Source organism: Plecotus auritus (assembly GCF_963455305.1).
Source record: "Plecotus auritus genome assembly, chromosome: 5".
Lineage (NCBI taxonomy): Eukaryota > Metazoa > Chordata > Mammalia > Chiroptera > Vespertilionidae > Plecotus > Plecotus auritus.
The window spans coordinates 153,017,424-153,042,492 of record NC_137776.1 but is presented as its reverse complement, the minus strand read 5'-3'; the positions used below and the strand labels follow the sequence as shown (position 1 = coordinate 153,042,492).

Below are 25,069 nucleotides of genomic sequence, written 5' to 3'. Positions count from 1 at the left end.
TCCGCGGGCATTACAAGGAGCCTCTGGAAGATTGAGAGGTTGTTCCTTCTACTGAATGGGCGGATATAAATCCGCCCACTCAGAAGAAGGAGCTGTGGCCGTGTTTCCCGACATTGCCATGTTAACACTGCTGCTGGTGAAGGAGCGGAGGGGAGAGCAAGAGAACCCTCCGTTCTTTTGGCTCCGCGGGCCGGATAGAACAGCCGAACGGGCCAGATCCGGCCCGTGGGCCGTAGTTTGTCCACGGCTGGACTAGCCCTTACAAAAAAACAAAAAACAAAGCCTTATTCTTTGTATTTCCTTACTCCTTACATTAAAAATTCTAAGTGGAGGAAAGATCTGATTTAATAAAAGCCTAATATGCTAAGTGTCCGATTGTCTGTTCAACCGATCAAAGTGTAATATGCTAATGATATGCTAAGGTCGCTCAACCTCTCACTATGACGTGCACTGACCACCAGGGGGCAGACACTCTGACTGGTAGGTTAGCTTGCTGCTGTGGTCCGGCTGATTGGGACTGAGTGAGATGGGCTGGACATGAACTGGAGCCCCCCCGCCACAGTCCCTCCCTGGCTGGCCAGCCTCCTGTGTCCCTCCCCGGCCCCAGTGGTGCACTGCTGGGGTCCCTTGGTGTGGCCAGCACCCTCTTGCAATCCGGGACCTCTCGGGGGATGTCAGAGAGCCGGTTTTGGCCTGATCCCACAGGTCAGGCCAAGGGACCCCACTGGTGCACGAATTTGTGCAGTGGGCTTCTAGTTTAAATATAAATATGAAATCACAGATATGTTGAGAGGAGATATGGTATATGGGTAAATATATTTCAAAACTCAGAGTAGGAAATGTCTTTCTAAATCTAAAAAATCCAGAAGCAATGAAAGATGGACAAGATTAGGTTATTTTCAAAATACCACCAACAGCCAAAAACTATGGGCAGAAAATTTCACAAAGTCAAACAACAAATGAAAAATTGAGAAAAAAATTATATTAAGACCAAAAATTAGTTTATCTTTAATATTAAAGAGCTCTTACAAATCAATAAGATGAACACTCCAGTTTAAAGTGGGCAAAGATTATGGAAAGGTATTTCACCAAAATGAACGTACAAATGGCCAGTGAATGAAAAGATGTTCATTTATGCTCATAACTAAGGAAATGTATTTTAAAAATATTACTACTGATGAGATTACCAGACATTAAAAAGTTTGTGTGTTATTTATGTGATAAAACAGATATTCTCCTACAGGTGGTGGGAGGGTAAATTATTGGAAATAATTTGGAAGCCAACATGGTGAGATTTCTCAAAACATTATTAGGAATTTAATTTATAAAAGAGTTGCAAAAATAGTATAGGTGGTTCCCTGATATATTTCACCCATCTTCTCCTTATGTTACCCTCTTACATACTGAGAGAGTTTATCAAAATTAAGACATTAACCTTGGCACTATCTTATTAACCAAAGTACTTAATTTATTTGAATGTCACCAGTTTTTCTCCCTGATGGTCTTTTTCTGTTCTAGGATCCCGAGCAGGATCCCATCTGGCACTGAGTCCTCATGACTCTGTAGTTGATACGTCTGTGGCAGTTCCTTAGTCTTTTCCTTATTTTTCATGATCTTGAGCGATTTGAAGAGTGTTGGTCCGAGTTTTATAGGATGTTCTGCAATTGAGTTCCTCAGAATTTTCCTCCCAGTGCATCATATCAGGGGGTCCGTGATGTTGACATAAGGGGGAGTCTGTTAGGATTCTCCAGTATAAAGGTATTGTTTTCCTTTTCGTAATTTGCTACATGTTTTAAAGGAGCGAACGGCTGTCAGTGTTAAACGCATACATTTCGGCCCAGCAGTTCCACTTACCGAAGTTTATCCACAGCTGTCTGGGATCTTTCAGCTGCTGCAGCAGAGGGTGAGACGACCCCTCCACTCCTCCACTGATGGGGGATTCAGTGAGGCCCTATTGGAAGCACTTGGTCAGTGCCTCACACCTGCTGGGTCCCCCTCCCTTCCCAGAACCCCTGGAGGCCTGAGGTATTTGGAATTCTGAGTTCTTTCAGAATTCAGAAGCTAGGAGGATGCATTCATTGTATGTTAAGTGACAGCTCTGCAGCAGCACCCCATAGTTAAACACGGATTTTTCTGCAGCATGATGTATGAAGAGTCACACGAGGAAGGTAAAGACAATTTTTTAGCAGCTTCAGGTGAGTTCTGGCCAGACCTTGATCTGATTTCAGGTCAGGTTCTGTTGCCCGGTGAGTGAGTAAAAATCCCTTTGGGGTTTTAGAGCATTTTGGATTTCAGAATTGTGGGTAAGGGATTGTACACCTGCACAAGAGATTGCAAACGCAGATGCAGATGCAGAGTGCTCGTGGCAGCAGTGTTGGAAATAAGCCTAGAAAACCCCGCTGGCCCTTAGCAGGAGGTTGGCTACGTAAATCCTGGTTCACAGAGGTGCTCGAGTCTGCCCTTTATTTTATTTTATTTTATTATTTATTTATTTATTTATTTATTTATTTATTTATTTATTTATTTATTATTGTTTGAAGCATTACAAATAGTAGTACATATGTCTCCTTTTTTTTTTCCCCATTGACCTCCCCCCGGCCTCCCCTACCCCCCAGTACATGCCTTTACCTGCCCACCCCCCTCAGTGTCTTGTATCCATTGGTTATGCTTATATGCATGCGTACAAGTCCTTCGGTTGATCTCTCACAGCCCACCCCCCCCCTCCGTCTGCCCTTCAGAAAGAATGGAGCAAACCATCATGTGCTACCAGGAAAAGGGTGACAAGTGTATGCTGATTGATTCAGGACATGTCCAGGAACTCAATTCAAGAACGTTGCTTGTAATTGCACCCAGAAACATCGAGAATGAGGTCGAGAAAGGTGGCTGCTCATGAGAATAACCTGGGGAGATTATAAAACACCATCACCTGGGCCCAGCCTTGCGTACGTTCAGAATTAGAAGCGGAGGCGTGGGGCCCAGGTCTCTGCACAGGCACACCTCAGAGCTACTGCGGGCTCAGTTCCAGGCCACCGCAGTAAAGCAAGTCATAATCTCTCTGCCGGCGGAGGGCCCTGCCTTCCATTTGTTAAAAAGGCAACACCTATGAACTTCAGGAAACAGACTAGCAATAGAATAAGGTTTGCCTGTATTAAGAAAGAGGACATCTCCCAGTGACACACTTAGAAGTGCCATAGGGTAAAAGGCCCCGTGAGCTCTGCTGTGCTCTCACTCACAAAACCTTGACCTCAAAGGTGAGTCCCTGGTGGTCTTTCCCCCTCCTCCTCCCTCCCCCCCCCTCCTCCACTGCTGGCCCCACCTGGCATGAAAGCGGTTACTGCTTGTTGCCCTCCCTCTGATAAGGTCCTGTTTTATCTGGCTCAGCAGAAGCCTTTTGGCAAAGTCAACTTTTCCTTGTCCCTGGTGCCCAGTGCCGGCATCCAGCCAGACCTGGTGTTGGGTTGAAGCCCATGAACCAGATGGATGGCTCCTTTGTCAGCCGAGTCTGTGTTTCTTTTAAGAACACGGTGCTCTCTGCAGCTCTCCAAGCCTTCGAGTCTGTGTTTCTTTTAAGAACGCGGTGCTCTCTGCAGCTCTCCAAGCCTTCGCTGCTGGGGTGTGCGGTGCGCTCCGCGTGCTGTGGCCCCGCAGATAAGGGGGAGAAGCTCGGGAGCTGGTGCCCGCCTCGTTTCTGCCTGCAGGCCCTGCCTGTCCCGGGACTTACACGGTGAGAGTTCACACTCCCCGTTACTCAAGAAACACTTTAGCTGCGTGCCCTTAGTAATTCCGTCCCCGTTTTACAGAAGAGGAAACGGAAGCATGAGAGAGATGGTTACTTGCCGAGGTCTGTGAGTGTGCCGGGAGCCAGCCACGCTGCCCGCTGCGTTAATGCCTACCTGCTCTCCCTCCGCAGCTCCACGTGTCGAGGAGAGGACGCCAGTCGTGCTTTGGGGCTGACGCTTCCGTTTGGTTGTGACGGTGGACATGGCCTGCTTCCGCCATGGATACTAATACTGACGCTTGTTTATCTTTGCATTTATTTGGCAGATTCTCAGCCTGGCCTATGAGATGATGGGACTGGGAAACGGGCGTCGGACCATGAAGTCGCCGCCCTTCGTGCTGGCCGCCCTGGTGGCCTGTATCATCGTCCTGGGCTTCAACTACTGGATTGCGAGCTCACGGAGCGTGGATCTCCAGGTGTTTTGCCTGATTGTGTGGCTGCCGTAGAGTATTTCACGTTGCTGGGTGGTGGGGTCCGAGGGGTTTGCATGTATCGCCCCCTGAGGCATTGCTCAAGGGTGTGTGCTCCTTGTAATGCCAGTGCAGGCTCTGCATGTGCCTCCATGTCGGACCAAGCTCCTCATCCCTCAGTCTGCCTTTAGTGAGAATCCTGTTAGCCCACTTAGCAAGAATCAGTTCTAGCAAGATGTCTCCTTCTGATACTTTTCCATGTCTTGACCCCCTCATTCTGTTCTTTGGCTGTAAATCGCTGCTGTCTTTGCTGTATTCAGAGTTGAGCATGGTTTCTCTGCCTCCTCCCCCCTCCCCCCCAGTCATGACCTATGGGGTAGTCTCCAATAAAGTTTTCCCTACTGTGTTAATAAGCATCAGAATAGTTTTTAACAGTGGATTGTATATATCATCATCTTTTGTATACAACTCTACAAGGTTGGGACTTTATTCTTCCCATTTCACAGGTAGGCACACTGAGGCCCAGGGAGGTAAAGTACCTGGGGAGCTGGGATTCCAACCCAGTCTGTCTGACGTCAGAGCTTGGGTTCTTAGCCCTGGAACTTCATTGCCCCTGAGTGTTTTGTCCTCCTCTCCTGCTTACCTGCCAGGGGTGTAGAGCCTTTGTCTGAGCCCTGTTCTCTGCACAGATGGGCTGGAGAACTGAGTCTCTTTTTGGAAATTTTGTCTGATAAGGAGTCGTTCAGTACCCTTAATAATTTAAGTGGGGAAAAGGAACTAAGTACTTGAGCAGCACCTCACACCTGGTAAAGCATGAGGCATTTTATGTATTTATTTAAAGCTCACAAAATCCCTGTGCAGGGTGTGGTGGTGTTTCCATGGAGACGTGCAGTGGAGTCAGGGAAGCTCATAGCAGTGAATGCCGTTGCTTGTAGAAAAACCTGCTGTAGCTTCTACACAGGTGACTGCAGATTGAGCCTTGGGCACAGCCTGTGGGTGTAAGGCTTGCTGCTGGCTTTGGGCCCCGGGTTTGTCTTTGCGCAGGTGGTCTGGTCTCCAGGGATGGCCTGACATTTGCCCTCACACTGTGGTGTCCTTGTAGACGCGGATCATGGAGCTGGAAGGCAGGGTCCGCAGGGTGGCCGCCGAGAGAGGCGCGGTGGAGCTGAAGAAGAACGAGTTCCAGGGGGAGCTGGAGAAGCAGCGGGAGCAGCTGGACAAAATCCAGTCCAGCCACAACTTTCAGATGGAGAGCGTCAACAAGTTACACCAGGATGAAAAGGCAAGGCCGGCTGTGTTCTCTTAATGTGTTCTAGACACGCTTACACGCTGTGCAGCTCTTCTCGATGGGAGGTGAGCGGTTGTGTGTGTATCTGTGGCATTACCTGAGACGAGCCTCTTGATGAAGCCTCTGGATGGGCTTCTTGTAAAACCCTTTGCAATGGTGATAAATGAGGGAAATGAAAAGAACTGTCTCAGCATCAGATTATCCTCCTGTTGGCTTTTTATTATTTTTTAATCTTTTTTTATTGTTTAAAGTATTACATATGTCTCCTCCTCCCCGCCCACCATTGACCCTTCCCCGGCCACTCCCACCCCCCAGGACAAGCCCCCACCACCCCAGTGTCCGTATCCATTGGTTATGCTAACATGTATACATACAAGTCCTTTAGTTGATCTCTTACCCCCCCTTCCCTCTGAGGTTAGACGGTCTGTTTGGTGTTTCTTTGTCTCTGGATCTATTCTTGTTCATCAGTGTAGTTCATGATATTCCACAAATGAGTGAGATCATGTGATATTTATCTTTCTCTATCTGGCTTATTTTGCTTAGCATAGTGCTCTACAGATTCATCCATGCTGTTGCAAATGGTAAAAGTTCCTTCTTTTATAGCAGCGCAGTATTCCATTGTGTAGATGTGCCACAGTTTTTTATTTATTTATTTTTTTTTGCTTTTTTCTTTATTAAGGTATTATATGTGTACATATCTTACCATTGCCCCTCCCCACCCCACTCCCATACATGCCCTCACCCCCCAATGTTTTGCATCCATTGGTTATTCTTATATGCATGCATATAAGTCCTTCGGTTGTGTGCCATAGTTTTCTGATCCAGTCATCTGTTGATGGGCACTTAGACTGTTTCCAAATCTTAGCTATGGTAAAAATTGTTCTGCTATGAACATAGGGGTGCATATATCCTTTCTGATGGGTGTTTCTTGGGATATATTCCTAGAAGTGGGATCACTGGGTCAAATGGGAGTTCCATTTTTAACTTTTTTTTTTTTTTAATATATTTTATTGATATTTTACAGAGAGGAAGGGAGAGAGAATAGAGAGCTAGAAACATCGATAGAGAGAAACATCGATCAGCTGCCTCCTGCACACCTCCCACTGGGGATGTGCCCGCAACCAAGGTACATGCCCTTGACCGGAATCGAACCCGGGACTCTTCAGTCCGCAGGCCGACGCTCTATCCACTGAGCCAAACCGGTTTCGGCCATTTTTAACTTTTTGAGGGAACTCCATACCGTCTTCCACAGTGGCTGCGCCAGTCTGCATTCCCACCAGCAGTGCACGAGGGGTCCTTTTTCTCCCGTTGGCTGTTTTTCTTACTGTCTTTAAACATGTGTGAAGTCCCTGCTGTGTGCCGGGCCTGTGCTGGGTGTTTGTGTCTCAAAGAAGAGTAAGATTTGTGCTCTCTGTATATCGCATGGATTGGAAAGGTTGCAGACCTCTAAACTAACAAAGACAGCAGGGGACTCAAGGATGCTGGATTTTAAGGTAAAAAAAAAAGTTTGATCATTTGATTTTGAGGCCTCAGCTGATCGTTGGGGATTGAACTGTCATTCTGTTGTTTTTTTTTGCCTCCTTATCTGTTGCAGAATTAGGTATGTTTATGGTGGCTTGATACATAAATGCAATTATTTGAGTTCATATTGTATTGCTACAACTTGGTGGAAGCCCTCATATAGTTGTATATAAGAGTTATACGGCTTTGTTTTGCAACAAAAATGTGTATAAGTCAGCCTTAAATAACTTTCAGAAAAGTTGTCTTTCTTAATTATCAAAATATTGTAGACAGTTTTGAAAATACAAAAAAATTTAAAATCACCTGCAATTCCATCACTCAGAGATTAACCACTGAGAAGCACTCACCCCCTTTAAACAAAAATAGATGACGTCTAAGCTTTTCTAAATCACTGTTCTACTCGAGCTTTTATAAATGTGGGTATGCCATGAAAATGACAGAATGTAAAGGGGGCTCTTTAAATGATAAATACATTTGAACACATCTGGTTTTGCACATCATTTTGAAAGACCTAGAAACTTTTGGCTTATTATGCATTGTTATTTCAGGGGTGTTGAGGCAACCACTTCAATGATAGAAAATCAGGAGTATAATTCGAGGTAAGAGAGGATTCTTCGTAAACGCGTGCTGAAGGGAACTGTAGTAGATTCCCTTGACGTCTGATTGGCCGAGGTGACTAGGTTTTGGACATGAAGATCTACATCTGATTCAGGTGAACAGGATTGCACATACACGTGTTATTTATTACTTCTTAACAAATTACCCCAAATCATAGTGACTTAAAACCACGACAGACAATGTGTATTTTGCTCAGGTGTCTGCTTTTGGGCAGGGCTTAGTGGGGAGCTGTATGTACTCTGCTCCACATGTGTCCCCGTCCGGAGGGCCTCGAAGTCTGGGGCAGAAGGTTTCCTCACTTGTGTCTGATGATCAGTGACCAGAGGCCTCGGCGGGGCCCGGGCTGAAGCACCTGCGTGGCTTTTCCGCATGGCTGCTCACCTTCCTTTACCTGTGGAGGCTGGGTTCCCAGGCCAAGCGTCCTGACGGAGGGAGGGAGAGAGGAGCCAGGAGGAAGCTGTCGCCTTTGTCTGAGTTCCCAGGCCAGCCTTAACAAATTACCATACATCGAGTGGCTTAAAGCAGTGGTCGGCAAACTCATTAGTCAACAGAGCCAAATATCAACAGTACAACGATTGAAATTTCTTTTGAGAGCCAAATTTTTTAAACTTAAACTTCTTCTAATGCCACTTCTTCAAAATAGACTCGCCCAGGCCGTGGTATTTTGTGGAAGAGCCACACTCAAGGGGCCAAAGAGCTGCATGTGGCTCGCGAGCCGCGGTTTGCCGACCACTGGCTTAAAGCAACGAAGGTTTATTCCTTCGTGGTCTGGAGGCTTGGAAGTCCAGAATCAGGGTGTCACGGGACCGAGGAGGCTCTATCGGAGGATCCTTCTTGGGCTTCTTGCAGCTTCTGGCATTCGCTGGCAGCCTTTGATGTTACTTGTCTTGCACTTGTATCACCCTGATCTCTGCCGCTGTCTGCACAGGGCGTGTCCTCCACGTCTCCGTAGCTTTGCCCGGGTCTCCTCTGTCATATCGGTTTAGGACCCACCCTCTGGACTTTAACTTAGTCACAGCTGCGTAGACCCTGTTTCTGAATAGGCTTTTCCTGGGCTCATTTATAGGTTCTGGTGGACATGGTTTTTGGGGTAAAACCATGGCACCTTTTTCGCCGTCAGCAGGGCCATTTCCTCTGCGGTGGCTGCAAGTGTGTGGCCGAGGCCGGCCCAGATGGAAGGGGGGAGGGAATCACGTTTTAAACCACCAGATCTGTGTGGCTATGAATAGTCTTTACGCGGCCAGCAGTGAAATGCTGTTTTCTTTTTAGGTTTGTATGTGTGTATGTATCAAACAAGTGTTTAGGGGGCCCCAGTAGAAAGAGGCCTTCAGGGTTTAGTTTTTGGCAAAAGCTAAGGGAGATTCGATGGTGAGGGTCTGCACTAGCGTCTGAGGACGGCACAGGATGGTTCCATTCATTCTCTTACTTGGTTGTCGGAAGGCTGACCAGTCCTTTTGGGTCTGAAGACTTACTGAGATCTTGGGTCCTCCCCTGGCCCCTGGCTGCCTCATAGCCGAAGAGTGGCCCTGGAGGCACGGGGGGGACACATGGCCTCCTCTCTGCAATGCCTGGGGAAAGAATCAGAAGACTCTGAGTTACTTAGTAGCACTTCATCCAGGGAACACCCAGCTGCCTGCTACTGTGTTCATTTTTGCTTGCCACCAGTTGGAGGCAGAAGTAGCTTCATTTTCTACAGTTTTACTTGTGATGCTCATGCTAGGCTGGTTTCTTGCAGCCATTTATCTGATGTTGAAATTTAGGCTTTTCATTTGTTGTTAAAATACGTAAATGAAAAAAATATGTGAATGAACAGTGCAGTCGGGAGTGCAAAGCAAAGCATTTGAGTACCATTTCATTTGTAATGGAAATACAGTACTGTCCTGAAGGGCAGTGTTGTAGTGTAACCCCCATCTTACAAAGGACGCCTCAAAAAAGGTCGAATTATGGAGTCATTTATTAAAAGCCGGCGGCATACGAGGGAGCAAAAGCGCTCCAGACCTCGCTGCACCGAACAGCTTGCCACATCTGGCTTATATTGACAGAATATCACAAGGGTATTGATTACATCGTTGGGTCTGGAATGAGGAATCTGTTTTGCGAAAAAGCATTTTTACAGAAGAGCAACTTAGTTATCTAAAGTATCTACGAATCGCCGAAACCGGTTTGGCTCAGTGGATAGAGCGTCGGCCTGTGGACTGAAGCGTCCCGGGTTCGATTCTGGTCAAGGGCATGTACCTTGGTTGCGGGCACATCCCCAGTAGGGGGTGTGCAGGAGGCAGCTGATTGATGTTTCTCTCGCATCGATGTTTCTAACTCTCTTTCCCTCTCCCTTCCTCTCTGTAAAAAATCAATAAAATATATTTAAAAAAAAATAAAATAAAGTAACTGCGAATCACTGAATCAACAGAAACGCATTATCTGGGACCACCTGGACAATTCAGAATAATTGTGCTGCCCAGATTCCGGGACCACTGAGTCAACTGAAACTCTGTTTTCTGTAGCTACTGAGACAATTTAGGATCACTATCTGTCCTGGGTCCCAGAGGAATGTGCTTCGATGACCAGTGAGATCACAATCAATGAGATATTCAGACCGCCATCAAGGGAGTATTCAATCATACATAAGTTCAGAAAATCAAAATAACTCTTAAATGAGTACAGAACCTAAAACAGCAAGGTTAAAATATTAAACAGCAATTTTTACCCAAGTATGGTTGCTACCATACTTCAGCAGCAGTGACCTAGAGAAGAAAGGTGGCCGAGTGGGAGACGAGAGGAGGGGATGTTGGGGATAGGTTAATTCATCTGTGTCCAGAAGAGAAGCTCACAGGCGGAGGCAGCGGGGAAGGTGGAGGGAGAACGGGCCTGCCATTCACCTTGCCACAGCCTCACCGTCCTCACTCGCCCGTGTGGCTGCCTCTGCTTTGAGGTGGCTTCAGTGAGCTTCCAGGTTTCTCCTTTCTTGCCCGGTAACTCGGTAACTCGATGTGTGAGGAGACTCTCAGGCCTTATTGGAGGGGGTGTGGCATGAAATTACCACGTTTCAGAGGGCTTTCCTGTTGTCCATGACGGGTGAGTGGGTTTTCCTGGTTGCTGAGCGGGGAGTGCAAGGAGAGCGAGATGGTTGGTGTCGTGGGTCCTCGTGTAGCCTCGGGCCTGGGCTGGGGGCTGCTCCCTCTGGTGTTTGTTCCTGTGAGTGGCTTCTCGGGAAGACTCTGCCCCTTAAAAAGGACTTGACTAAAATGAAGCAGCTTGGTCATTTGTCCCGGTTTAGAGCGCTTTCACACAAGCACACGTTTAACTTCTCAAGGTGCCGACGGGGAGACAGGTGTGACCTTTGAGAAGGAGGTACAGGCTGCACCCTGAGAGGTTGCTGGCTGGCTCCAGGGCCCTGCAGAGGGGCCGGGGGCGGCCCGGGCTGCTGGCTCCACCACTGCCTTCCCTGCGGCCCGACCCGGCTCTCTGCTCTCGGGGTGTTCCAGTTTCTCTGCTCCGGGTCGGCTTTTCTTGTGCACTTGAGAACAAGGTGCTTTTCCTCTGGAGACGGCTTTCTTGTTTGTTTTTGTTTGGGAGGGCCAGAGGGGACTTGTGTAGATCACTGTCTTTTCTTTGCTTTTTATCACCTCTTCTCCCTGTGACTGATGGAAGAAGCAAGGCTTCTAGAAAAGCTGTTCCGTTTTTATCCCCATTAATTTTCTGTGTTCAGTTCTGTCTGTCTGCTCAGGACGCTGCTGGGCACTGGGCTTGTGCCCCGTTGGGACCAGCTGTGCCTGTTGTCTGTGCATTTCCCATTGAGTGCTACAGGAAGATGAGTCAGTGGGTCTGCTGGAGTCAGTCAGAGGCAGAAATCACTCTAGCTGTTTGATGCAAAAACGATTTGGAACAGGCAAGTAGATGCCGATGGGATGGTGGGAAGGGCCTGGAGGAGCAAGCTTGCTGGGATGGCTCACCTGTCAGGACCAGCCCCAGGGCCCGACCCGGAGGCTGAACCGGGAGGCTGCGTGGGGCCTTCGCTCAGACGCAGGGCCACCACACTCCTTGCTCCGTTCTGCGCCTCCAGCCTCTAACCCTTTCAGCATTCCAGTCTCCAGGGAGTGTATCTGATTGGATCTAAGTCCCACTGGGCATGAGTCTGGAAAATGTACTTTAGCTTCCACGCCTCTTGAGGAAGGCACAGTAAAGGTTGTGTGCCACAGACGCCGACCTGCGTCCGCCACCAGGCATGGCGGGGGGCGGGGGAAGGCGGGTGGAGGTGGGCAGTGCCCAAGTGCTGTGGGAGTCATAGGAGAGCTGTCCTCCACTGAGACCCGGGAAGCCAGGTGAATGTCCCTTGAGGGTGTCAGCAGGTGGGAACAGCACCTTGTGGCTGGGTGTGAGGCTGGTTTTTATCTCCATTGCTTTTTTGTTTTTATCCCCATTAATCTTAGGAACATATAGGGAGTACACAGGAGCACAGGGGTCCCTTCACACAGGGTCTTTTAAGCCACTTACAGTTCGGACTTGAGTTGGAGGACAGGGGAGCCATCATAGGGTTTAATCTGTGGATCGAGGTCATCAGATCAGGTCTGGGGGTTTAAAAGGTGGGTCCTGCCCCTGGGAAGTGTCCTTGGGGCGGGGAGCAGGGCAGAGAGGAGGCAGCTCTTGAAATATTTGAAGCAAAAATGATGTGCTGAGTTGAGGTAAGAGTAGAATGAATTCTGCAAAGTGAGCAGATTCGAGAGGCGGCCAGCAGGAGGAATCGACAGGCCTGGGCGACAGGTGCAACACGGAGAAGGGGAGAGAGAGGCTGCTATAAATAAATACTGGGCCCTTCTCTGCTCCTGGGACTCTCTCTGTCCTCCCTTCTTATTCTTCAGGGACTGAGCTGTCCCTGCCAGCATGTGGCTGTTGAGCACTGAACATGTCCCAATTATAATGTGAATGGGTTTTGAAGGCTTAGTGTGAATAGAAAGGCAAAATATCTCATTGATACTGTTTTATGTTGGTTAGTTACATCCGAGATCTGTCATTTAAGTGTTCCTTTTTCTATTTGTTTCAGCTCTGGTGTTCAGAGGGAAGGGTTTGATCACTAGGCGAGGTGGAAGTTTAAGTGTACCAGTCATGTTGTTGTACAAAAGACCTCTGGATACTTTTTATCTTGCAACACTGAGACCCCATGCTCATTCAACCCTAACTCCCCTCCCCGCACCCTCAGCCCTTGGCAACTGTCTACTTTTCCACTTTCGGTTTCTCTGATTTTGACTGCTTTAGATCCTCCATCTGAGGGAATTGTATAGTATTTGTCCTTTTGTGACTGGATCGTCTTCCTTAGCATTGTGTCCTCCAGGCTCATCCATGCTGCAGCCTGGGGCCTTCTTTTTTAAAGGCTGCACGGTAGTCTACTGCGTGCACGTTTTCTTTACCATCGAGGGACACTCGGTTGCTGCAGCGCTTGACTCCTGTGAATAGTGCTGCTATAAAACATGGGCCTGCAGATACTGCCTCAAGGTCCTGCTTTGAGTTCTTTCAGATAAATCCCCAGAAGTGGGAATGCTGGGTTACGTGGTCATCTTCTGTCTTTTTAGCTGAACGGGTGCAAGCCTTTTCTGAGAGGAGCAGGAGCTGCACGCTGGGTGAACCGGATTCCCGGCTGTGCGAATCCTCCTGTCACTGCTGGTTCTCGTCCCTCCGCTGCCCGCATAGAATAGTTTTTGTTGGCGTAGAATGTCTATAAACACCCCTCTTGATAACCTCGCCCCGAGAGAATAATTATATAGTATATTATCACTGTGACTTCTTCCCTGTTGTACCAGGAAATGTTCCTTTGCCCTCAGATCTCCCAAAAGAAATTTTAGATTAGTCTGGCCAGATTTCATTTCTGGGTGCATGCCCCTGTATTCATAAACAACCGACTCCAGAAAACTCTGTCCAGGCCAGAGAAAGAGCGGGGGCTGGACAGCGAGGGCCAGGGGAGAGCCAGAGGCACAGACGGGGAGACGGGGTGGTTGGCATCATCACCGGGAGCCAGAAATGGGACAGAAATGCCTCCAAGTTACGGGCGGCCTTTTCCAAGCTTCGTTGATGATGCCACAGGAAGAAACTTTCCCAGGTGGCCCCGCGCACAGTGTGTGCGCACAAAGCAGTGCTTTCCAGTGTGGCGTGCTCTCATCTTTCATGTTCTAGTCCCGCCCTCTTCAGGTTCTTGCTTGCCTTTAGCGCTGGGTGCAGTCCCCTGGATTGGTGTCCTGCTCAGGGTGTAGACCCAGTTTGGCAAGTAGTGATGGAGTGCTCGCTCCTTGTGGAGCCGGCCGCGGGGCTCAGGCGTGGCGTTGCCTGTTTGCTGTTGAGCGAGCCACGGGACTTGAGCTTCCTAAGCAGCCTGTGCCTCAGGTGAGGAGCATTCTGCCCGCTCACGCGGCTGGCGGAGGAGTGAGTGAGCGCCTGGATGTGGAGCACCTGCTGTAAAGTGTTGACTCACAGGCTGCTGGTCCCACATTCACTTCTCTTTGTTGCTACTTTTTTTACATTGTTACCCTGAGTTCTGAGTGGCTTTTTCCCTTTTCTGTTACCAGCGTTCCCAAATCTGTGTAACCCACTGGGTGTGAACCCCGCACTCCCCAGGCTTGTAGACTGTGGGCGGAAGGAAGAGGCCAGAGGTTAAGATGACTCAGAATGCTGTGCTGGTGGAGTGATCCCCAAGTTTCCTTCTCTTTGCTCTGTTAGCCGGCCTGGCGCTCAGAGTTTGATTCTGAGCGAGCGTATGACTGTACCCAGGCTCCCCCAGAAAAAAGCCGGAGTTGGGATTCAGCCAGGCATGGCGGGGGCCTTGCACAGCGGAGGGGCCTGTCCTGGAACTGGGTGAGAGCCAGGGACCGGTTCCTCTTCCTCCGGTGACAGCTGGTGTTGGGCAAGCAGGTCTGTCTGTGTGCGAGTTCCTTTTCTGGCTGTGGCCGTCAGATAGTCCAGCCGAGAGCTGCCCACCCGGGGCCTGCCCTCCTCACCTCTGCGTTGGGTCGGGGAGGGGTGCACCCTTCCTTTTCCCCACGTGTACGTCTTACTAGGGTGGGTTCTGGTGTTTCATTCTGCGTTTCTCTCCCTTGCAGGCGGTTTTGGTGAATAACATCACCACAGGCGAGAAGCTCATCAGAACCCTGCAAGGTGAGCTCCCCTCCTCCTGACACCAGGCCTCCGGGGTCGGGGACCCCCTTTCCTCTTGTCCTTCTGTGGGTTGTTGATTCTAATCTAATGATGGGTGTGATTACGAAAGATTGAGTAATCTTTTAAATTATTCTTTCTGCCTAACTATATTTCCTTAAAGAGCTTTTCCTTTAAAAATGTTACTGAATACATTGCAAGCTGCTCTGTACAGAAGAATTCACACTCTTATTTTTTATATGATGAAAAGAATATACATATGTGCCCACACACATATCTATGATATGTATGTGATCTATTTTTATATATGGTGTGTGTGTGTGTGTGTGTGTGTGTGTGTATATATATATATATATATATATATATATATATATATATATATGGTGGGGCAAAAGTAGGTTTACAGTTCATATGGAAAATAATACAGTGATCTATACTAATAAAAGGGTAATATGCTAATTAGACTGGATAGACCGGACTTCCTTCCGGACAAAGCCACAATGGCGGGGCTGAGGCAGAGGCAGTTAGGGGCGATCAGGCAGGCAGGGGGGAGCGGTTAGGGGCAAGCAGGCAGGCAGGCAGAGGTGGTTAGAGGTGATCAGGCTGGCAGGGGAGCAGGTAGGGGCGATCAGGCAGGCAGGCAGAGGCGGTTAGGGGTGATCAGGCAGGCAGAGGGGTTAGGGGTGATCGCGCAGGCAGGCAGGTGAGTGGTTAGGAGCCAGTGGTCCCGGATTGCGAGAGGGTGCAGGCTGGGCTGAGGGACCCCCCCTCCCCACCACCATGCACGAATTTCATGCACTGGGCCTCTAGTTAATACATAAGAAGAAAAATAGACTCTGTTTCTCATACTCACAACTGCAAACCTAGATGGACAGCTCGTGTCCATCTAGGAGTCTAAGAATGTTCAGAGGGGAAAGGCAGGGTTACACAGAGTTAATTGAGTTCCTTGGTCCCGGGGCCTTCTCAGAGCTTGTGATCTGCTGATGCTCCTGGTCACACGTCAGGGAGGGAGGATGGTCTGCAGCCTTTCCCGGGCAGTCCTGTGCTGCTTTACGACCGATATGTTTGAGACGTGTCATTAGGCGGTCTCATCATTGTGCACACAGCATGGCGAGTACTTACCCACACTTAGATGGTGTAGCCTACTGCACACCGAGGCTGATGGCGGCCCACTGTCACACGTGTGGCCCGTCACTGACCAGCACATCGTGAGCAGCGCATGGCTGTCCTTAGTATTTTTAAACAGCTTTAATCAGGTGCAGCTGACAGAGTGAGTGACGCTTATTTAAAGTGCAGAGTTGGACAGGTTTTGACATTGTGCGCATGTCTAGAGACCACCACCAAAACCAACACAGGGACGTGTCCATCACCCCAAAGTGTCCTTGTGCCCATGGTAATCCTCCTCGGTAGCCTCTGATCTGGTTCCGTCTCTGCAGATGCGTTTGCATTTTACAGGTTTATATACAGGGAATCAGACAGTATATATCCTTTCTGTCTGGCTGCTTCCACTCAGCATACTTGGAAATTCTTCCGAGCTGTTATAGATGGCTGTACTTCATTCCTTTTCCTTGTGGGATAGTATTCCATTGCCCATGCTCAGTTTGATGGTGGGGTCTTTTTTTTAAGGTTAGGTAATGGAGCTGTAATTTACACACAATCAAGTTTGCCCTTTGCAGTGTGCCTTTCTGTACGTTGTGACAAATGCAGAGTGCCCCAGACCACCGCAGTCACAGTCAGGACACGGCTCGTGTCCATCACTCCAGGATGTCCCTGCGCAGACTTTTGTGGTCAGTCTTCTGCCCCCACCTCAGCCTCCAGCACCCGCTGAGCCATTTCCTACCCAGGAGGTGACCCTGACCTGACCCCATCCCAGTTTTGCCTTTTCGAGGCCATTACCTTCATGTGTTTGAGATGGATCCATGTGGCTGTGTGCAGCAGCAGTTCCCGGAATCCGTCACTTTCACTTATTTCCCCCCAGAGAGCCGTGCAGGTCTGGCGTTGTGAGGACAGCCTTGGGGGACTCAGGTGTCTGTCCAGGGCTGTGTCCTGGCCCTGCTTGCTGCCGTCTGCCCACTCTGCGGTCACCTCTGCGGCAGCTTGCCCGCCCACCCCCAGCTTGGCGCTTTATCAGCTGCTGCTGTTTTTCTGTAGAGCTTTTACAATATTTTTCCCCCCAGTGTTTCTGTAGCATCCCATCCATTTTCTTTTGCAGTTCTTACCAGACTTGTAAATACCAACTTAATTTCTGTTTTTCCTTCTGCGTTGCCTTTATTTTTTTAATTTTTAAAATTTGTATTGCTTTCAAAGAGGAAGGGAGAGGGGGAGAGAGAATCATTCATTGATTGGCTGCCTCCTGCATGCCCCACACTGGGGATCGAGCCCACAACCCTGAGTGGGAATCAAACCGTGACCTCCTGGTTCATAGGCTTGATGCTCAACCACTCAGCCACCACCGCTGGGCCTCTGTTGCTTTTATGAGCCAAGTCGTCAGGGCAGCAGGGATGGGGCTGATGAATTTCCTCAAAGAAAGCTGCAGTTTCCCAGATAAGAGGGCGAGATGATGAAATGAACACGGGGGCCTCAGAGAGTAGCTTGGCTGTGAACAGCTGACTGGACAGTTCCCTGGCGGAGCCTGGCAGCCAAGGACGGGGTGGGGGAGGAGGGGCTGCTTATCTGATAAGGTGTCGAAATCAGTGGGGTACATAGTAGCTTTTGTGACCTGGTAGGACAGACAGCTCAGGGCTTAGATGTCTAAGAAAGAAACAGGCATTTTCAGGGTTGGAGGTCAAAAAGGAGATTTAAGAGAGAAGACATGTTTGGAAAGGACAAAGTGCCGCTTCCTGTAGGGCCGTAGATCTCGGAGGGCCGCTTCCCTGGCTGGGGCGTTGGGGGTGCTGGGAGGGGCCGTGCGCTCACCCCTTTTTCCTCCCCTCTTCCTCCTCCCCTCTTCCTCCTCCTCTGGTGTGCCATGCCACTGTGTTCTGATTGTGGGTTTGGATGTGTCCGCTGTTGTCCTGACGCCGTCCTGTGTGATCTCCCGTCCTCCTCGCCGTCCTCCTCGTGGCTCAGACCAGTTAAAGGCCCTGCAGAAGAATTATGGCAAGCTGCAGCAGGATGTCCTCCAGTTTCAGAAGAACCAGACCAACCTGGAGAGGAAGTTCTCCTACGACCTGTAAGTGTGGCTCGGCACCAAGTGCGTGCACTCGGGGCCGCCGAGCTCCAGGCCTGGGGCAGCAGCCGGGCCGGCATAGTCGCCACTCGCCCTTCCTTTTAGGGAGCAGACAGGGTTCTCCGGGGACGGTCCAGTCCCCTCCAGGAGTCAGGCCTTCAGAAATAATGCATTTTACGTTGTAAGTGTTAGCTGTGCTTCAGAAAGCCATGGGAAAGTGTTAGCCAGTGGCTCGTAATACAAGGTAAATAAGAGGGCAGCTCTCCGTAGCAGGAAATGACTTGCTCAGCATGCTCTAAACCATGATGTAACTTCACGCGCTGTGAAGCACAGGTGAACTGGCTAAGTCGGTACATCTAAAGCCTTTGAGCGTGTGTTCCAGAAGTGCTCAGATGTGACCCAAGTCCACCTCCCAGACAAGGGGCAGGTAGATCTCCGAAAGGACGTTGGCCATCTGTGTGGTGACCAGCAGTGTACGAGAACAAGTCTCCACACACTGATTGCCTTGGTAGGGATTCTGATGTCTTCCAAGCGATTGTGCACCGTGACATCTTCCTGATCACTTTAAGACCAAGTACAACCCAAACTAGCCACCCCCCCGCCCCCCGCCCCAGTACATAAATAGGCAAAGGACATGTGTAGTCAATGCAGAGGAAACACAGTAAGAAAACATGCATATATGGAACCTTGTTCAGCTCGGCCAGGGGTTCTCAGCTGGTGGCATTGTGCCCAAGGAGACCTTTGGTGGACATTTTTGATTGTCACAACTCAGAAGAGGGTGCTACTGGTATCTGGTGGGTAGAGAACAGGGTCACGGCTAAACATCCTGCAGAGATGGGGCTCCTCCCACAACGAGGTTTTACCTGCCCCCAAATACCACAGGTGCCGAGTTGAGAAACCCTGAGCTAGGCTGGTAATCAATGAAAACTTTCAGACAAACACGAAGGGCCCCAGTCTTACTATTATTCATCCTTGAAAAACACCTTAACACACATATTTCCCATCCATTGACTGAAATTCAGTAAGCCATTAATGGCCTCCCTGGGTATATTTGACATCAGCCAGTGCCCTGCGACAGGGAGGGCAGCTCTGCCTCCGGGATAGGAGCATTGAGACAAGCGGTGAGCGGAATGTTCTAACCCGGTTGGCCATGTGTGTGGGACGCACTGTTTTTCTCTTAGGAGGATGATAGATGGAAAGCTCTGGCTGAGCACATCTGTGTCATTAGTTGTGTCCAAAGCCCTGAGCCAGATACAAGAGGATTCCCAGGGATGATGCTCATGGAATGTTGAAAGCTGGGAAGAGTTAGTTGCTCTTACCTGTCTTTGGATTAGAGACCCTTTGTGATTGTCTGATAAAAGGTAGGAACGCCTTGTTAGCCAATTTATGAATGGACATGTACACAGCATTGTGCATCAAGGTCCCACAAATTGAATGCACAACTTTGTGCATATGTCCATTTATAAATGTGCCCATCGTCCATTAAAACACCCTCTCTGGCCTCAACATTTTACAGAAGGCAATGCTGAGAATGCAGAAGCTGATGGAAAGGCCAGGTTTCCTGATAAACAAGTTTGTGCTTTCTTCAAATATCAGAGTGAGCGTACATCCCCACTTCTTACTCCTACCCTGTGGTAGACATCACTAAGCAGTCACTGTACTTGATGCAAGCACAGCCTTGCATTCCCTCCCCAGAGCCCCTAGAGTTGGTGTAGGAGATGAACTGCCTGCCATCTCCTCGCCATGCCATGAGGAAGTAGGCTGGTGGATGTAAGCAGTAACACTCTGATGTCAGCACCCTGGAGGCCTTGATAGATCCCTGTACTGAGCACATTCTGTTCGTAGTCCTCCGACCATCAGTTGCACCAGTGAGGATGATCTCTGGTGGCCCAGTCTTGTATGTCTCTACATTTGAGCTCCAGTTAATGCCTGAACAGTCACCATGAAGGTGTAAGAAGAAGCCAGCCTGCAGCCTCCGGGAAGTAACAGGGTCCCGATCTGTAGGACCTGCACGTGAGCTTCGTTCTGCGGTGGCTCCTCTTGTTGCCGTTGAGCGGGAATGTGGAAAGCTGACCTTAGTCCACAAGGCTGACACACACAGGCTCTTTTCTTTGTACTTGATTTTGGCAGGGCTGAGAGCAGGCGAAAACAGTAGTTCCTTTTTGTAGGTTTAAAGGTCCAGCAATGGCCTTGCACCTGCTCCTTTGCTAATCCTGAGCTTCTGTGAAGTTGTTAGATAACAATGAATTGGACACATCTAGTTCTTTCAGTATACAGATGTCTTTCTTTTTGTTCGCTGTGCTAAGCTGCGGGGACACTAGTCTACCACCCACGGCTCGCATGTGTGTGAGAATTTTATACAAGCGAATTTTCTCCAAGGCTTCTCTTGATCTGTAAGCTGTGCCAGGTTAGGATCTCTGTCTTTCATTATTTCTGAAGTACCGATGTCCCTCTGTATGTGTGGTTGAGATCCAGTAAGTCCTGTGAACTGACAAGTGCAGTACAAGAGTTAGAGGCCGGGTGCACTTACCCCTGGCTCGGAAATGGGTGTGACTCGGAAGAGGCAGCCGTGCGGTAGAGGGAGCATTGCAGTCAGGAAACCACAGTCTGGCCTGATTTCAGCCTTGTCTCTCTCTTCTCTCTGCAGCCCTGGATGGTGTCAGTCAGGTCACCTCTTAGCGTCCTCATTTGTACAAGTGGCTAATTCTCTCAATTACTTTATAACAGACACTTGAGTTCCAGGTACAAAGCTGAAGTGATACCTCAAAGTGTCTCTGCTAATTCGGAGCTCGGGCTGAATTAGATTCTATGCTTCATCAGTTCTCTCACACCAACTGGGTATCCTCCAGTTCAGTTCAATTATTTCCATTTTTTAATATACATTTTGAATTTTTGAATTTCAGATTTATTGCTGAGATAGTACAGAGAGTTCCCGTGTAGCCCATACCCAGTGTCCCCTATTGTTGACACTTTACATTAGTGTGGTGTATTTGTCACAATTAACTAACCAATACCTACATTACTGTTATTTTTTTAAAACATATTTTTATTGATTTCAGGGAGGAAGGGAGAGGGAAAGAAGGATAGAAATATCGATGAGAATCATAGATCAGCTGCCTCCTGCACACCCCCTACTGGATGTTGAACCGCAACCCAGGCATGAGCCCTGACAGGGAATTGAACCGTGGCTTCCTGATTCACAGGTCAAAGCTCAGCCACTGAGCCCTCCCGGCCAGGCCACAGATTATGTTTTAAAAGTTGTTTTTTTTTTCTAACCAGTAAAGTTTACCTGTTCTAGAACAAGGTGACATATTCTTAGAAAGTTTCAATCAGCTGTAGTTTTCCTGTCATTTAATGAAAGCACACATTGTCCTGCCTTACATATTGTCTTTAGATGAAGTGCCTGGGGCAGGACAAAGTGTCTCTTGTGGATTTCAGTCACTGCGGGGACACACTTGGCGTATAGACACCCCTGTGGATGTTTGTCCTTTCCTTCTGTCCCCAAAGGAGCCAGTGCATCAATCAGATGAAAGAGGTGAAGGAGCAGTGTGAGGAGCAGATAGAAGAAGTCACCAAAAAGGGGAATGAAGCTGTGGCTTCCAGAGACCTGAGCGAACACCAGGAGCCAGGCCAGCAGGTAATTCTGGATTTCGCTGCCAAGGATTTCCATGCGGTTTTCCTACCCGTCTCCAGGCATTTTGTTCCCTTGTCTGCTGTCAGGTCTGCTCTGTTCTCTGCTCTCCCTGGTGGGTCTGCTTCCTTGAGACACAAGGCCTGGTCCTGGGGTGCTGCGTAGGCTGGCCTCCAGGCCCTGTGCTCCGGGCTCTCCCGGGATTACTTCGTGTAAAGCTCACAGCCACCTTGGGAGGGAGTTGCTACTGTTTTCATGTTTTGAGGGTGCTGAGGCCCATGGTGATGGTTCAGGGCGATGGCCAAGGTCACGCTTACCTGGTCAGCGGGGGAGTTGATCAGAGCCCATGCCTCCAGGCTGTCTCCTGTGTAAAGCACATCCCATGAAATTGCTTCTGGGAGTTCTTCATTTTTGTTTTAAGATATAGCAACTTTATTGAGATTTAATTTATATACCATACAATTCACCCATATAATATTTACAATTTGTTTGTTTTTAGTATTTTCACAAAGTTGTGAAACCATCATCACTATCAATTTTAAAACATTTTCATGACCAAAGGAACCCCATACTCATTAGCTCACCCCCCCTTACCCTAAACCCCCGGAGCCCTAGATAACCACCAACCCATTTTTTGTCTCTGTAGAGTTGCCTGATCTGGACATTTCATATCAATGAAATCATTATGTGGCCTTTTGTGTCTGACTTCTGTCACTTAGCATAATGAATTCAAGGTTCATCCATGTTGTAGCTTTATTTTTTTTATGGCTGAATAATATTCCATTATATGACATACCACTTTTCTTTATTCATTTGTCCATTGATAGTTATTTGGGTATTTCCAGTTTTTTGGCTATTATGAATCATGTGGCTATGAACATTCATGTACATATTTTTGTATGGACATAAGTTTTCATTTCTCTTAGGTATATACCGACCGGGGAGTGGAGTTGCTGGGTCATGGTAAATAAATGTATCGAGAAACTGCCAAACTGTTTTTGGAAAGTGATCGTATCATTTTACATTCTCACCAGCAGTTTATGAGGGTCCCGGTTTCTCCACATTCTTATCAACTCTTGTTATTACCATTATTACCTACCTTTTCCATAAAGCCATTCTAGTGGGTGTGGAGTGTTTTCTCATTGTGATTTTCTTTCCTAATTACTAATGATGTTGAGCATCTTTTCATGTGCTTATTGGCCATTTGTATATCTCCTTCAGAGGAAATGTTTATTAGCTCCTTTGTCGTTTTTAAAAGTTATTTTTTTATTGAGTTGTAAGAGTTTGTAATGAATTCATACATACACTGAGTGGCCAGATTATTATGATCTCTGAACACATAATAATCTGGCCACTCCATGTGTGTGTGTGTGTGTGTGTGTGTGTGTGTGTGTGTATTAGAGGCCTGGTGCATGAATTCATGCATGATGGGGTCTGGCCAGCCTGGCCAGGGGGAGGGGACATGGGTGGTTGGCCGGCCTGCCTGCTGGTCGAACTCCTGGTCGAGGGGACAATTTGCATATTAGCCTTTTATTACATGGGACTAGAGGCCCAGTGCATGAAATTCATGCACGGGGTGGGTGTGTCCCTCAGCCCAGCCTGCACCCTCTCCAACCTGGGACCCAACAAGGGATGTCTGACTGCCCGTTTAGACCCAATCCCGGTGGGATCGGGTCTAAACGGGCAGTCAGACATCCCTCTCACAATCCAGGACTGCTGGCTCCCAACTGCTCGCCTGCCTGCCTTCCTGATTGCCCTTAACCGCTTCTGCCTGCCAGCCTGATCACCCCTAACCACTCCCCTGCCAGCCTGATTGATGTCTAACTGCTCCTCTGCCGGCCTGAAAGAGGTGAAGGAGCAGTGTGAGGACTAACTGCCCTCCCCTGCAGGCCTGGTCCCTCCCAACTGCCCGCCCCTGCTGGCCTGATCGCCCACAACTGCCCTCCCCTGCTGGCCATCTTGTGGTGGCCATCTTGTGTCCACATGGGGGCAGCCATCTTGTGTGTTGGAGTGATGGTCAATCTGCATATTACTCTTTTATTAGATAGGATAGAGGTCTAGTGCACAGGTGGGGGCCAGCTGGTTTGCCCTGAAGGGTGTCCCGGATCAGGGTGGGGGTTCCCTTGGGGCGTGGGGCGGCCTGGGTGAGGGGCCTGTGGTGGTTTGCAGGCTGGCCATGCCCTCCGGCGACCCAAGCGGACGCCCTGGTATCTGGGATTTATTTATCTTCTACAATTAAAACTTTGTAGCCTGGAGCGGAGCCAAGGCTCCTGCTCCCTCCGTGGCAGCAGCCATTTCTGTTGGGATTTATTTATCTTCTATAATTGAAACTTTGTAGCCTTAAGTGGAGGCCTGGGCCAGCCAGGGTGTGTGGAAAGCTTGGCTTCCTCCATCGCCAGGGGCAACCCTAGCCTCCTGCTCTTTCCAGCTCCGTGGCTGCTGCCATTTTTGTTGGAATTTATTTACCTTCTATCATTGAAACTTTGTAGCATTGAGTGGAGGCCTGGGCTGGCAAGGGCAGGCGGAAGCTTGGCTTCCTCTATTGCTGGGGAAACCCAAGCCTCCCTCCTGCTCTCTGTGGCTGCAGCCATCTTGGTTGGGTTTATTTGCATATTTGCTACTGATTGGCTGGTGGGCGTGGTTTGTGGGTGGAGCGGAGGTATGGTCAATTTGCATATTACTCTTTTATTAGATAGGATTATATAGGATATACACTGAATGGCTAGATTTATTATGTGTTCAGAGATCATAATAATCTGGCCACTCAGTGTATATAAAGCTATTGGACATATGATTTGCAAATGTTTTTTCTCATTCTGTGAGTTGTTTTTCACTTGTTGCTGTTCATTGAAGCAAAAAGGTTTTACCTTTGATGAAGTCATGTTTATATATTTCTGTGTTGCTTATTCTTTTGATGTCATAACTAAAAATACTTTGCCTAACCCAAGGTCATGAAGATTTACTCCTGTATTTTCTTCTGAGAGTTTTATATAGTTCTTCACATTTTGTTCTTACATTTAGCCCTATGCTTTATCTTGAGTGAATTTAATCTTTGTAGCTGCTGTGAGGTTAGGGATCCAACTTCAGTCTTTTGCATTGACTGTCTATCCAGTTGTCTCAGCACCACTTACTGAGAAAAATAATCCTATTCTTCCCCCACTGAATTGTCTTGGCACCCTTGTCAAAAATCAGTTTGCTATAAACACGAGGGCTTACTTCTAGACTCTCACTTTTATTCCATTTGTATCCTGTCAATACCTCACACACAGTCTTGATTACTATAGCTTTATAGTAACCTACAATTTTGTTCTTCTTTTTCAGGATTACTTTGGCTATTCTATATCCATTGACTTTCACTGTGAATTTTAGGATCAGTTTGTCAATTTCTTTAACAAAGCCACGTGGGATTTTGAGAGATTACATTGAATCTGTAGATCAGTTTGGGGTGTATTGCTCTCTTGGCAGCATTAAGTCTTCCAATCATCTGATGTCTTAGCATATTTAAGGGATGTCTTTACAC

At 48.4% G+C, this 25,069-nt stretch overlaps 1 protein-coding gene across 2 annotated transcripts in view; it reads left to right on the top strand.

Annotated features, from left to right (window-relative positions):
• GOLM1 (golgi membrane protein 1) overlaps positions 1–25,069 on the top strand; it is a 48,651-nt gene that overhangs the window by 9,512 nt on the left and 14,070 nt on the right. The window contains exons 1-6 of one of the 2 annotated variants that reach the window (XM_080670977.1): positions 3,510–3,724; positions 4,045–4,194; positions 5,291–5,470; positions 14,698–14,752; positions 17,819–17,921; positions 21,426–21,555. In XM_080670977.1, the coding sequence (XP_080527103.1) occupies positions 4,066–4,194; positions 5,291–5,470; positions 14,698–14,752; positions 17,819–17,921; positions 21,426–21,555 (597 nt within the window). In that variant the 5' untranslated portion in view covers positions 3,510–3,724; positions 4,045–4,065. Of the gene's footprint in view, positions 1–3,509; positions 3,725–4,044; positions 4,195–5,290; positions 5,471–14,697; positions 14,753–17,818; positions 17,922–21,425; positions 21,556–25,069 lie in introns of those variants that run through there. The other variant, XM_080670976.1, reaches the window with a different exon arrangement.